The sequence below is a fragment of the Anabrus simplex genome, chromosome 1, assembly GCF_040414725.1.
Source record: "Anabrus simplex isolate iqAnaSimp1 chromosome 1, ASM4041472v1, whole genome shotgun sequence".
Taxonomy (NCBI): Eukaryota; Metazoa; Arthropoda; class Insecta; order Orthoptera; family Tettigoniidae; genus Anabrus; species Anabrus simplex.
This window is the reverse complement of record NC_090265.1, coordinates 510,628,319-510,642,841: the sequence shown is the minus strand read 5'-3', so window position 1 is coordinate 510,642,841 and position 14,523 is coordinate 510,628,319. Positions and strand designations below refer to the sequence as shown.

At 37.1% G+C, this 14,523-nt stretch overlaps 2 protein-coding genes across 3 annotated transcripts in view; one reads left to right on the top strand and one right to left on the bottom strand.

Moving 5' to 3' along the window:
• The window catches only part of LOC136857037 (serine protease snake), a 131,649-nt gene that overhangs the window by 5,956 nt on the left and 111,170 nt on the right, over positions 1 to 14,523 (bottom strand). The window contains exons 3-6 of the mRNA XM_067135386.2: positions 13,278 to 13,436; positions 10,938 to 11,098; positions 6,854 to 6,960; positions 2,461 to 2,720 (exon numbers count right to left, since the gene is read on the bottom strand). Of these exons, the coding sequence (XP_066991487.2) occupies positions 2,461 to 2,720; positions 6,854 to 6,960; positions 10,938 to 11,098; positions 13,278 to 13,436 (687 nt within the window). The remainder of the gene's footprint in view (positions 1 to 2,460; positions 2,721 to 6,853; positions 6,961 to 10,937; positions 11,099 to 13,277; positions 13,437 to 14,523) is intronic.
• Positions 1 to 14,523, top strand: part of LOC136857038 (palmitoyltransferase ZDHHC16) — a 135,073-nt gene that overhangs the window by 105,701 nt on the left and 14,849 nt on the right. The window lies entirely within an intron of this gene.

Sequence of the window (14,523 nt, the reverse complement as noted above, 5' to 3'; positions counted from 1 at the left end):
TATGCAAGACCGGCGAGTTGCCACAGAGGTCGGAGTGAGCATCAGAAGTGTTCACGCCATTATTAAGGACAGACTGAAATTTTGCTAAAAGTGTGCCCAATGGGTGTCTAACAGTATTGAACCAGCACAGGAAGCATATCGAATGGACCTCTCTCTTGAACAAGAAAGGGGATGAGTTCTTGTCACGAGTGGTCACTGGAGACGAGACATGGTGTCATCACTTTGAACCCAAGTCAAAACGACAAAGTCTCCAGTGGAAGCATGCAGGGTCGCCGCGACCCAAAAAATCCAAGATGAGCTAAAGAAGGCTCTGAGTGGCAAACGATTTACCTCGGATGACAATGTTAAGCAGTACGTTCAGAACTGGTTCACAACGCAGCCCCAAGAATTTTACAAGATGACCATTCACCACCTTGTGTCGTAGTGGGACAAGTGCCTCAACAGCGCTGGGCAATACTTTTGAAATAACGGTACAGTTTTCATTTTATAGCCTCTGGCTCATTTCTTTTTGAATGGCCCTTATAGTCGAATACTGGATTAGGTCTGTGTAGTGTTTGTCATGTTTTAGTAAACATTAAATTTCAAATTACAATGAGAGGACATGTTTCATTCATGTACAAATTGAAGCTTCCAAGGTTTGTATTTCAAATTTAGACAGATATTTTCTTACTTAATGCTCTCTGAAGAGTTGATACCATACTTTTTTTAAATAATGTTGTGTTTGCTGTAATATCACATAAAAATATTTAATTTTCTGAGACCATCTAGAATTTAGTTTTTATACTACAGATTTTTAAAATACATATTGTAAGTATCTATAAAACATAATAAAACACTCATTGTTTTACTACACAGTTCAAAAAAATTAGGGGAACATGTTTTGTAACGTTTGCTATGTGAACGTTAATTTAGTAGATGGGGTTCCAATGGCCGTACAGCATACCTTGAGACTTTAGCTACTCAGGGTATGTCAAATTGAAGTTATACTCTATCTGTAGGCATAGCCATGCATTAAACTGTCAGATGACTCCTCAGAACAAAGTGAACAGCGCTGCATCCATGTGTCATTGTGAGGTTCACAGACTACTGCGGTCATTTGAGCGTGTTGTACATCAATCTGCACATCCCATGGGGCATCTTAACGAGGTTCAAGTCACAAGGGCCGTCCCTTTGATCCAGGAAGGATGGACTTTTTGTCATGTTGCTGTAGAACTCATTGTCTCTCCATCAGTTATTCAACACTTTTGGAATCGCTACAGTGAGACAGGCCAGTTCACAAGGAGGGTTAGACAAGGTCGTGAACGCATGACACCCCCACACAGGATGACCGATATCTGACCATCTGTGCGTTGCGGCGTCCTTCAGCAACTGTCAGAGAACTGCAACAATACCTCAAGAGGGTCTCTGGAGTCACGGTGTCTGACTAGACAGTAAGGAACAGGTTAAGAGAAGTCACCTTACGACCCAAATGTCCTGTTCAAGTGCCCTCTTTAATGCAACAAAATTGCGCAGCTCGCCTTCTGTTTGCCCTACCCACGTCAACTAGCAACTTTGCCAATGGAGACCTGTGTTGTTCACAGATGAGTGCAGATTTTCCCTGACGCAGTGTGATGGACGTCAACGTGTATGGAGATGCCAAGGTGAGCGTTACATGCAAAATGTTGTCCAGGAAGGCGACTGATTCGGACAAGGTTCTGAAATGTGTAGGGTGGCATCAGTATTGATGGCCGTACGGATCTTGTCGTCGAATGTTACCGTTGCGGGGTACATCGAGCAGATACTTCTACAGCATGTGTTGGTTGCTGCATACGGTGTTGGCCCTGAATTCGTACTCATGCATGACAATGCCAGGGCTCATGTAGCGCGCATCACCAGAGCTGTCCTGCGAGAACTGGACATTCAGAGACGGAATGGCCAGCAGTGAGTCCCGACCTTAATCCCATCGAGCATGTGTAGGATAGGCTTGACAGAAGTGTTTGTGTGCATTCTGTTACACCACAGACTCTCCAAGACCTCGAAAAAAGTTCTCATTGAAGAATGGGACCTGATACCGCACCGTGGCCTCTGTCGACTTATACGGAGCATACCACGTAGGTGCCAAGCTGTGATAAATGCTCATGGAAGACACACACCATACTGAAGCTCTCCAACTGTGATAAAAATCCACCCTGGAGGACTGTTATCACTTTGTTTTCAGCCCTATTTGAACATTTCCATTTGTGTTCTGAAAATAAACGTGAATCCATTGATGTTCATTTGTATACTTCAACGGTAAAGAATAAAGGTTTAGTTGGTAATATACCTGAGTGTGACATTTTGTGGAGCATGGCATGCATTCAAAAACATGTTCCCCTAATTTTTTTGAACTGTGTATCTATCTTTCATCTTACAGTTCAAAGTATTGAATTGTGTACTAACAGCAACACCAACAAAATGTCATATACTGTGAGAACAACTCACCATAAGCAATTTGTCCCCATCCTGTAGCTATTGTTTTGTTGACTGGGAAATTATCTTCAGCAAAGAGACAAGCTGGCCGAATGAATTTGGTGAACTGTACTTGCTGAGCAAGACGTATAAGAGCAATGTCATAATACTTGGCTGGAGCCTTGTAGTGGGGATGTCTGACGATAGAAGTGATGGTGTAGTCCCTTGGTTCAGCTCCATCATCACTGCGCTTCAAGTTCAGTTCTCCAAGACGTACCAGTACAGGTGACCCCCTTTCCAAAAAGAACCAACAAAGATCAGTTCAGTGTTTCACTGGAAGTTATGTGGTTATCTTTATGAGATATTAGTAATCAGAAAAGAATATTGGTTCAAAAGCATGAAAGACATAGAAGCACTCTTTGATGTCTGCATTGTCTTCCATGTTAATAATAGTAAAATGTGTAGAGAAAATTTGTTCCTCCCATAACATTCACATTCCACACACTTATTTACAGTTTTAAAAGTTATGTGATGACTGCTAAAACTTAAAAAGGATATGTTGTATGTATGGTTTAATTTAACATAGTATCATATTTTGCTTACAAGGGAGAGTTGTGGAGTTTTCTCTAAGAATCTCGATGGAAATCACAGTACAGAATAGTGATGGGTCCAAAGCAACACCTGCAAACAAAATATTACATTTCACAACCACCTGTTGCCCTTCAATAAGGGCGAAACATCTGGAGAGGGCGCACCTACAAATTGTGTGATTCACGGCAGAGCCATCATTCAGGAGCACTGTAGTATTTGTTATGTTAGTCACAAGATGCATCACTGTCACGCCATAATATCTGTTATCCCACTATGATGGCATCGCCTCCAATACGTCTCTGAAAAAGAGCATTCATCTCCCAAGCAATTTGCCTGTCAGTGTATGCCATAGCAGTTTGGTCCAGTTCGTAGTTTTCTGTCACTTTTTTTACCAATAGTTTAACAATATAATTTCACATACAATGATTTTACAAAAATAAGTAATGAAAATCAAAGGCAGCACAGAATGGCATTGAACAAAACAAAAAACAGAACCAAGAAGATAAAAGTGTAACTGGTTCTTTAAAGATTTGCAAATTAATATATGTCTGTGCAACATACAATCATGTAAACAAAAATAAATGTAACCCTTTACTCCTTGGTGCTATTAGACTTCTTCCCTCCTACTATCATATATCACATCAGCCATTTCATCTCACTAACTTCTCTGATGAGATTGATGTCAGGAAGGGCATCCAGTCATAAAAACTCTCTTCGAAGATTCATCTCACCTTTTACCCAACCCTGTAGAGAAACAGAACAAAGGTTGGATGCAGCCAGTTTTCTTCCCAAGGTTGTACACAATCTTTATTGACATGAACACAGACTTGGGTAGAACATTTCACTACTCCAGACGGTAACACACAACAACCAGGTTGACGGAGTGACTATCAAAGGCTAATATAACAGGTACTAAAGTGTTCCTATAGGATGGCTCTCCTGTGAACTGCACAGTTTATAAGTGTGCACTATCCATATGTTGTGGAACACGATATCTTAAACATATTGCATTGGACCTGTCACCGCTCAATTCTGTGAGTTTTGTCCAGACTTTTCAACATCTCCACAACTTGTTAGAGGAGCATCGTCTGGTGTTTTAAAAAGGATCAAGAATCTATTGCTGATAATAATAAAGAATTAGAAAGTAGGGGAGGGTGTTCATCTCAAATGCTTTCAAAATGTAATATTTGCATGGTGCTCTTGAAAATCCTGGTTCTTACTCTGCAGCACAAACACAACTAAAACTAGATGAATACATCTGTGTAAGCTGAATAAACCCAAAGGAAGAAAGAAACAAAAATAAAATATATGCGGGAGTTATGTTGAAGCTACGACCACAGGTCCTTTGTGTGCAGAATACGTCGTGGTGGTTGTTTGAAATAAGTAAGTATTTATGTCTACCCCTTAGTCCTGTTTCCTGATACAGGTTCGGGGATGAGGAGAGATGAAATTATCTGCCATGTTTTTATGACCGGATGTCCTTCATTTTGCTATCTTCAGTTGAGGATGTAATGAAAATGAAATAAATGATGGTGAACCAAATGGGGTAAGGAGGTGCAATGAATCAGCTGGCATATGAATTTGCCTGGAAGTTAAAATGGGAAACCACAGAAAGCCATTCTCAGGACAGCCTGCAGTGGGGTTCCAACTCACGCGTCTCACAAATGTAGAGCTTGGCCCCATAGCTGTAGCACCTTAATACAAGTGGCCAGTGATAGGATAATCAAATACAAAATAATAGCTTATTCGATTATTTAATTTTATTTGATTATTTTTTGATCATTCATTCGAATGAATGAGGCAATCAAATAGTGAATATTTTTTCCATCTGATTTTTTATTATTCATTCAAAACTCCATTCAAATCAATGAGGCAATCAAATAGTTAATTTTTCATTAGATTATTTTTTGATTATTCATTTGGAACTGCATTCGAATCAATGAGGCAATTGAATAGTGAATGCTTTTGAAATAATCAAATAAAAAGTGATGTTATTAAGACAGTTGATTCACTCACTTAGTTTCAACATTTGGACATACGTTTTTGAAAAAGGCGTATTTCTATCTTTCATAAGAGTTCATCTATTCATTCATTTCAATTGATTATCCATCCGACACACTTAAACTGAAAAATTGATTCGTGACGCATCTGAATATTCTATGCGATACAACTGAATGATATTTGAAACCCATTTGATTATTTGATTTGATGATCTAATTAATCGAATAGAGGTTATTCAAATATTAAAAGTATTCAATTATGATATCACTACAACTGAATGATATTTGAAACTCATTTGATTATGTAAATAATCGGATGGAGGTTATTGGATTATTAAAAGTATTAGGTTATCCCATCACCACAAGTGGCCACTCCAGTCGGTGGATGTGCAAAATGAAGGTTGTTTCTTTTAGCTGCGCTTTCCTCTTGTGAATATTGTGAAGTCGTGCTGTTTCCAATAGCCATAAACTCAACAACATTATCTTGAATGTTTTCAGATATATCTACCTCCATAGACTAGACAGGAACAGTAGGCTCACAGAGCTCAGCAGTTTTATTCTTGCATTCTCTATAGGTTCCCTCACGCTTAGCCATTGGGCTTTTTCAGTTCTCTTGGACTCGTTCTTTCTACATGTTTTTATCCAGTAGACTTGAACTTTCTTTAAATTAAGGTATGAGATATTTAGGAAATTCTCAACTAATTTGCAAATTTTTATGCACCTAGTCCAGTTTTCTCATAGATATTAGGGTATAGTGCGCATTGGTATCACCTAAATATCACTATAAAATTTGTCACAAATGGAACATAATAATTACTTTTACACATATCAAGTGAAAAATCCCTGGCAAATTAAGAAATATATGTTTTTTGGAGAATATGAATACGTACTTTACTACTTTACAAGTACATTTGGTGTTGCGCTCACAGTGACACACGTATGTCTTTTGTCTTACACTTTGAACAATTTCGTGTGTGATATCTGTGTTCACTGAAGTTCTTTGCTTTCATTTCATTCTTCACTTGTCAATGACATCATTTCATGAATTGTATCGCGATATGCAATATTTAATAGGCAACAAAATGATATGGCCAATGTTCATAAGAAAAACTCAGTGGACTAGTGATTTCGTTCGAACAGAAATAAAAATATTTATTGGTCCAGGGATCATGCTATTTTTCTTTTGACCTCCATTTTGCTGTTTGTACTGGCCAAAGATAATGAGAATCTACAGACATAGCACTCCCATTCCACGGTGCTAGCCCTGGACCTGAATAAAGTAACAAAAGACGGCACCAGCAGCGTAGTACGACATAAATCAGTCCTGTCTACAAGCCTTAAGTATGTTTTCATATTTCTCAAATAACGACGGTATTTCTTAATTTGCCAGGGATTTTTCACTTGATATGTGTAAAAGCAATTATTATGTTCATTTGTGACAAATTTTATAGTGATATTTGGGTGATGCCTTTGCGCATCATACCCCAGATATTATTACAAGTATCAGTAGATCTTGTGTAAATAAAACAAAACAACATCTTGTGGTACATGCTATCATTTACAGTCCTGAATTACATGGTCTGAGCTCCGATTTCACCACAAAATGGCGGAAGCATGCACTGCTTACTGTTGTGCCATCCAACCTGGAAAGCTATTTGGGTAGACTCCTTGGAACTACTTCTTTTCATGTCAGTTATTATATTTTTGCTAGCTTCTACAGTTTTGGAATGATTGAAGGAAGTCTGATGTACACTTCTGTGGGAACCCGATACTGGAACAAAACGATAAACCTATTCTACGTCAAAAGGTTTCTGTAGCTACTAAACTATACTCACTTGCTTGTGACTGTACAGTGAGCTGCAGTCAGTACGTAGCGCTCACTGATCAAGGATCCTCCACAGTTCCATGCAATGTTACGACCATCCTGGTAGCCCAGAGCTGCCTGAAAATTCAAGGAACTGTTATCACAGTCAATGAACAAACTTAGAAGGAACTTTGATTAAGCAATATGATAGTAACACCACTGTATAAAGTGGATGAATGCTGTCAGTTGGTACACTTATTTATTCACAATTATTTACAATTTAAATACACATAACCTAAATCACTGCCGTCACAACAAAACACTTCACTCCAAAACATCAACAAACCACTATTTTAACAACTGCCTATCACTAAACATATGCCACATGGAGATTGCAATATTAAAACAATTGACTTCTGACTGTTTACAAACATGTCTGCCTAAACACAACACAAGGTCACAAGTATACTTCTGTTAAACCATAACTCCAACTAAGCAATAACTCGTCTCTACCATCAAGACCACCTCCTTATATAAGTGCGTGGCCAGGCTTCTAGAAAGATATGTTACAAAATACCTTCTCGTAAATTCTAGAGTACTTAATACATAGATATAATGTAGGCTACAGAATATTCTCCATAGTTCTCGTCTACCTAGTGCCATTCTGGATGTTACAGTGTGCTTCATAATACTGTAGTGGATTACAAATCATACATACAGGTAATAATAAATTATATACAGGTTCTTACATTAACTGAACTCATATAAATGTCTATATACAGTAATGTTTCATGACATAACATCACAAACACTGCAATCATCTGACAACGTAAATAATAATAATAATAATAATAATAATAATAATAATAATAATAATAATAATAATAATAATAATAATAATCATCATCATCATCATCATCATCATAATTTGAGCTCGATACTTGCATTATTTACCCATGGGTGAGAGAATATTGTTTCCAAGTTATATCAGTTTATCACACTTGAGTCAAAATTATGAAGGTATGTAAATGAATTTAAGACTGTTTGCTGATGATATTGTGATTGGCAAAAAGGTGAGTGTGAGGTACAGGAATAGACGGACAATAATGGAGGAAAATTTGAACTACAGAGAATGAACATCTGGTATAGAAAAGTTAACAATAGTAATGACCAGAAGGAAGAGAAGGAATAAAAATGGGAGGCAAGGATTTAGGTCTTAGGAAGTGCCCAGTGGCAAATGCTAGAGTGGATGTGGAAATCAGCTGGAGAATACAAATAGGAGTGCTTTCTACCACATTGTAAGAAACCTCCTATGGAATAAAGATGTATCAATGAAGGCTAAGTAAATGATGAACGAGACATCGGTTGTCACATGAGAAACTGCATATGGCGACTTCCCTGTCGTGTTTCTGGAATAATGCTAAGAGCTATACAATTTAATAAAATCTTACAATGTGTAAAAATACTAATTCTGTATACACTGTAGAATTCTGTAGCGAAGCATGGGTACATCAGTTGGTGAAGGGATAAAACAAGTTTGGAACTGCAGCTGGAGAGTAAGACAAGTTGTGAAAGAACAAGGTGGATGATTTAGTGAAGAACAGCTTTAGAAAATGTAACAAGGTCTGAACTACAGTGATGAATGAGGATCGCTGGAACAACTGAGAAAATACAACGTTGGAACTATATTAGCTCTCACCTGGAATGAAATGGACAAGAGGAAATGGTGATGATGAATCCCTGTTTAATATGAATTCTAGAAGTAAAAGAACCTTGTGTGGTTATAGTAAATCATTGAACCATCAGACTTTCAAACAATCAGATGTGGAGAAAGACGAAATGAATAGCAGAGATAGAGATTTGGAACACTGGGGAAATGATGAAAAACAAAACCAAATTTTCACTTCTCTGTTGTGACAAGGTAAGGACAAAGGCAAAGTTAGAGTCATCTCTATACAGGCCATGAAGGCCTTGGGAGAGGTGGAAGGTAAAGGCTTCCACTATCCGTAACCTCAGCACTTGGTGGGGTAGAGTGGTTAGCTCTAAGCCTGGTTGCCTTTGTCCCCAGGAATTAACCTGGTACTCCTTTTCTAGCGTAAGCCAAGTGAACATCATGGCCATATGCATCTCCAGAAGTGGAGATCTCATTTAGATAAGAACAAGCAAAATATGATTTGTTTTTTTCTTTTAGGAGATACTACCCATTGCTTCTGAAGTGCCTTACGTGCAAGATTAAGCGCAGGTGATTTTCAGAATTTTTCAGTCTCTTTTGACCTACAGGTTCCTCTGGATAGTATACAGGGTCATAGGTTTCGAGTGCAAAGGCTTCATAAGATTATAGTGAATACAATTGAAAATTGTTCAGTTTATGCGTTGGACAAAAAAAATTTGTCTGTAAAGAATTACAATTGAGACCGGTTTATACATAAAGAACTTCTGCATAATTCTGTTGTATATGTACATTTCTGTAGAACTTGGAAAGATATAACTTAAAAACATGTTAATTAAACCTCATTTGTACATAACCCATTTATATGTAATTTGGTGTTAAATGTATTAACTTTAGTTCAATGCAGTTTATTTGTATGCAACAAAGTTGAATAATGTCGCTGATGAATGAATTTTCTCTGATCAAAACACAGGCGATTTAGAAATGTGATACATTAGAGTCAGCTTTGTTGGCAGCAGGACTTATCTGCAGATATTGGATGGATGCTGCGTTGGTGTAGCAAAGATTGTGGGAAATGACTGCGCACAGCATAAAGCTAAATTACAAAGATTATGAGATACATGTTCAGGATGTGGGACCTGCTTCCGTTTTAACTGTAAGCAGGTTATGAAAACAAGACACAGTAAAATGATGCCAAGATCTGACTTATGCAGTGAGTAATAAAAACCGCAGTTCTATCAGTAGAAATTGTATGTTGCTGTCAGTTGACCATGGTGAATGGTAGGAGGAAAGTTACATGCTGGATGAGAAAGTAAAATTAATGCAAGAAGTGGACAATAATCCACATAAAACTAAAATTGGAAAGGGTTGGAGATTTAGGATCACTTAACACAGTCATTAGAAAGAGAAATGTTATTTTCGATTATTTTTTAAAAACTGGGTGCAATATCAACAATGTTGCAATTTAAAAGTTTGGAAACTGCCTCATATGTTACAGTTACATGAAAACAATACATCTATTCAAAAGGGGATGTTGATGTAATTATAAAGTACTACCAAATCCAAATATTAATTTTTCATTACTTCTTTAAAAATAAAGTCAAAAATTTTCTTTTGGGCTTTTCTTCAAGTCTTTTTCTGGTAGCAATGTCACACCATCATTTTATAAGGAGGACTTCTGCTAGTTTACCCCAGTTTCACCAGATTTTTCAGAAATTACTCCTGCCTTTTCTTGAATGCTTGGTCCTGGTGTTTCTTTTGGGTTTTTTTTTTCCACACCTTTCTCTGGTAGCAATGTCACATCATCATTTTATAAGGAGGAATCCCAGTTTCACTACATTTTTCAGAAATTATTGGCGTTTCTTGAATTTTTGGTCCTGATATTACAGCTTCTTTTCCTCATTGTTGGATGAACCATAAAAATATTGCTTCACTCACTTATCAATCTGGGATAGTTTTGTACTTTTCTTTTTGGGTATCTTGGAAGAATGCTCTTCTATAGTGGGAGGCAAAGGGTAGGTTATGCCAACTCGCGTAAATAATACTAAGGGTTGTTGACTTTGCACATAATCCCCTGACCTACTTACCACAACTACTTTTCTTCAGAAATGCTTCCACTTTCTCCTTAGATTTTGCCCATAAAGTGTTGGAATTAAAAATAAGTTATAATATGAGCATATCCTATATCATAAATGAATATTGTATTTCATAAACATAGAATGTAGTATATAATTTAAATTTCTTTATAAAAGTTTAGTTGCATGTTTTGGTGGGTTTTGTGTATTTTAGATTGGTGGCAGAATTGAACCAAACTGTTGATATGAGCAGCAGGAAAGTGGGTGGACTAGTTCCCAGCAAAACTATTTGCTTCAATTTTTATAGAGGTATTGTACCATTGGCTGAGTTTTCAGGTTTGTCAGCAGTTTAATGGAAAGGTTTCACTCACCATGTGTGGAAATTCTCCTAGAAGAGTCCTCTCTCCACCAACTATAAGTGGTAGCTTATTAATGTCACAGCGTGCCACTTCTACTTCAACAGGAACTGCATCAGGTAGCAGTGGAAGTGCTTCGACTTTGTGGACCACGCTCTGAGAGTATTCCTTACATTCTGGAAGAAAAGCATAGCTACAAGAGCAGTAAGAAATGTTTCACATGTACATAAAGCACTTTGTCTGAATTTATGAAATGGTTGTTAGTGCTTTGTTGAGACATATACACTGCCTGTAAAAAGAGCGAAACACTTGGATGTCTTCAAAGAATATGAATTTATTAAACACAAAATTAAGTTATAAATTATAATAAATCATCATTGTTATCATCTTCATCCTCTTCCTCCTTTGCCATACCCTGATGGGGTCACGGGTGTGAATTGTGTCACACAAGCAGCTTCTTGTTTTATGGCCAGATGTCCTTAATGATACCAACCCTATATGGATTGCATGTTTCACTGGTGGTTGTAGTGTGGTGTGTTTTGTATTTATGAAGAGATGTGTGTTAGGACAAATACAAATATTCCGTCCCTGAGCTGGAGGAGTTAACCGGAAGTGGTTAAAATCCACAACCTGGCTGGGAATCAAACCCGAGATCCGCTGAACTGAAGGCATTGATGCTGACCATTCAGTTAAGGATAAAGAAAAACACGAGGTGCAACAGCCTTGAAGGGCCATAGCCTACCAAGTGACCGCTGCTCAGCCCGAAGGCCTGCAGATTATGAGATGCCGTGTGGTCAGCATGACGAATCCTCTCGGCCGTTATTCTTGGCTTCCTAGAACGGGCCGCCATCTCACCGTCAGATAGCTCCTCAATTGTAATTATGTAGGCTGAGAGGATCTCGAACCAGCCCTCGGGTCCAGATAAAAAACCCTGACCTGGTGCGGAATCAAACCTGGGACCTCTGGGTGACAGGCAGGCATGCTACCTCCACACCATGGGGCCGGCATTCAGTTAAGGAGCTGGATATAAAATATAATAAACATAATTGCAAAATACATTTCAAAAAATTAAGTTTTTAAATGTTACACTTCTTTTTGACCAGCATGGTAGGTAATATCAAAGAAGCTGGAGTATAAAACCATGCGAAGTGTTTCACATATATGTATGTCTACGTTGATTAAATGGTTATTCGTGCATTGTTGAGTGATTCCTAGTTTCAGATGCCAATTCCAGTCTAAATTACATTTATGATGCCACTAAAAGAAAGTTTTAGCAACAATTTAATTGCATTTTTAGATTTTTATACCAGTCGATACCAAATTAATTCTTCTACTTGGTGATGAAAGTCATAACTCAGTTCTGAAATGTCTTATATGTAAAACATTTCATAACTACAAAACTTCATGGAATATATAATGTGAAATAAATGTATTGCCAGTTAAGAATTTTGTTGTGAATAAAATCAATCAACTTCAACATAATAATGTGAAACAAACGTACCTACATACATGTAGGTGTACATGGCATCAAAAGGGAAAATGTATTCTATAACTGAAATGAGGCTGCAAGATTTTCTACACTTTTTACAGATTCAGAAACAAATACCTAAAAATAGAAAATTTGATAGCAAGACTGTCAGTTTCCAGTACAGGAATATGTTGTATTTCAAGTACTGTTATGCTGAAGAATACAGAAGTTTTAGGCCTGATTTATTCAATATCAGTTAAAAGAACACTAACAAACTGTTTTTAACATTGCATCAGAAATTAAACAACATGTGAATGTTGTAAAAGGCACAAGAAGATGAAAAGATGAAAATGAAGTGACACTATATCTGGCTTACTGCAATAGACCACTGGAAATATTGGTTGGAAAACATGAAGATATTATGGACTTCCATAACAGAGAAATCAAACCAGCCAATACCATCATTTCTATATGTCAATTAAAAAATAAAATCAAACATAGAATAGAGAATATGTGTAGTTACAGCTGGAAGAAAATAGTTAAGAAATAGTTGCATTTCTTGCAAAGACAATGTAACTTCATATTTTTTTCTGAGATTTGTTTGGCAACATAAATACTACTCAGTAAGTATTAATATAATTAATGACCTTGCTTATGTTCGAAAAACACACTAAAGAATATTTCTTTTTTTGTGTGATGATTTAGCTTCTTAAAGAAATAAATTTGTTTTCATTCATATGTACAATATCAACAATTTCGTATTTATACAATGTTATGTTATATCTACTGAAAAATATAGGATTTTAATTGTGTTAGTTTCACACTAAGCCCTTCAATTATGTCTTCATATTCAGGAAGTATATAGTCTTTGTTTTCCTGATACTCACTCATCTGACTTTTCCTGAGAGTTGCTGTAGGTCTGTTGGCATGTGTCTCTCCATACTTAGATCCAGTCATCGAGTTTCTGGCATTTACAGTTTGATGTCCAACTGGCACTCTATTCCTCCCACTTTGTGTTGCTGTCTCTGAATATTTTTCTTTACTTCCTGAAATATGAGATTGATATACTTTCTAAAGAGAGTGACAGGAGACAAATAAAGACTGCAGCATGGTTCTAGTAGTATTCATGTAGCCATAGATTTTATCTTGTGACAAATTAGAAACTGACACAAGATCAGCGATATAATATCTTTGCAATTGGGGAGGACAGCAAAAGTAATACAATTAAAAAAAAAAAAAAAAAGAGAAATGCCTCATGGTGCAACATCCTATTATGGCCTTGGCCTACCAAAACAACTGCTGTCCAGCCCCATGGCTTGTAGGTAATGGAATACCGGTACCATGCAATCAAATCAAATCAAAATCTCTTTATTTGCAAATGAGGTGTCTACCTCGGTGGCAAATGGTACACTAGAATACATTCTTGTCAAGCACTAAATTTTAAATTAACAAGAGAAGAAGACATTTTCCTACAATACAATATTATACAATTTATGCAAACAATTTTTTTCTATTAAACACACAGCTCATCCTTAATAAATTTATATTGTTTACAAAACTCTACTTATAATATCTCCTGTACTTACAAACATAGTCAACTCATATACAGTATGTGGAATTAATTCAAATACAGTAGAGTCTCGTTAATCCGAACTAATTGGGACCGCAGTCTGTTTGGATTATGAAATTTTTGGATAATCGGAAAATATTTTCTAATAATAATGCTATTGTTTTTACGTCTCACTAACTACTTTTACGGTTTCCGGAGATGCCTAGGTGCCAGGATTTTCTCCCGCAGGAGTTCTCTTACGTGCCAGTAAATCTACTTACACGAGGCTGACGTATTTGAGCACCTTCAAATACCACCGGACTGAACCAGGATCAAACCTGCCAAGTTGGGGTCAGAAGGCCAGCGCCTCAACCGTCTGAGGAAAATAGTTTTTACAATATCGTACAGTAGATACTGCAATTTGAAATGTCCATATAACTTGCCATACGCTACGTCAAGCAGCACTCCGCTGCTATGCCCTCTGATGTAGTGTTTATGAGATGCTGGTTTAACACTGCATCTTTGAGTAAGTTCCAATCACTACGGCAAAAGAAACTAACAGACTTTGTAAAGACAAACGACCT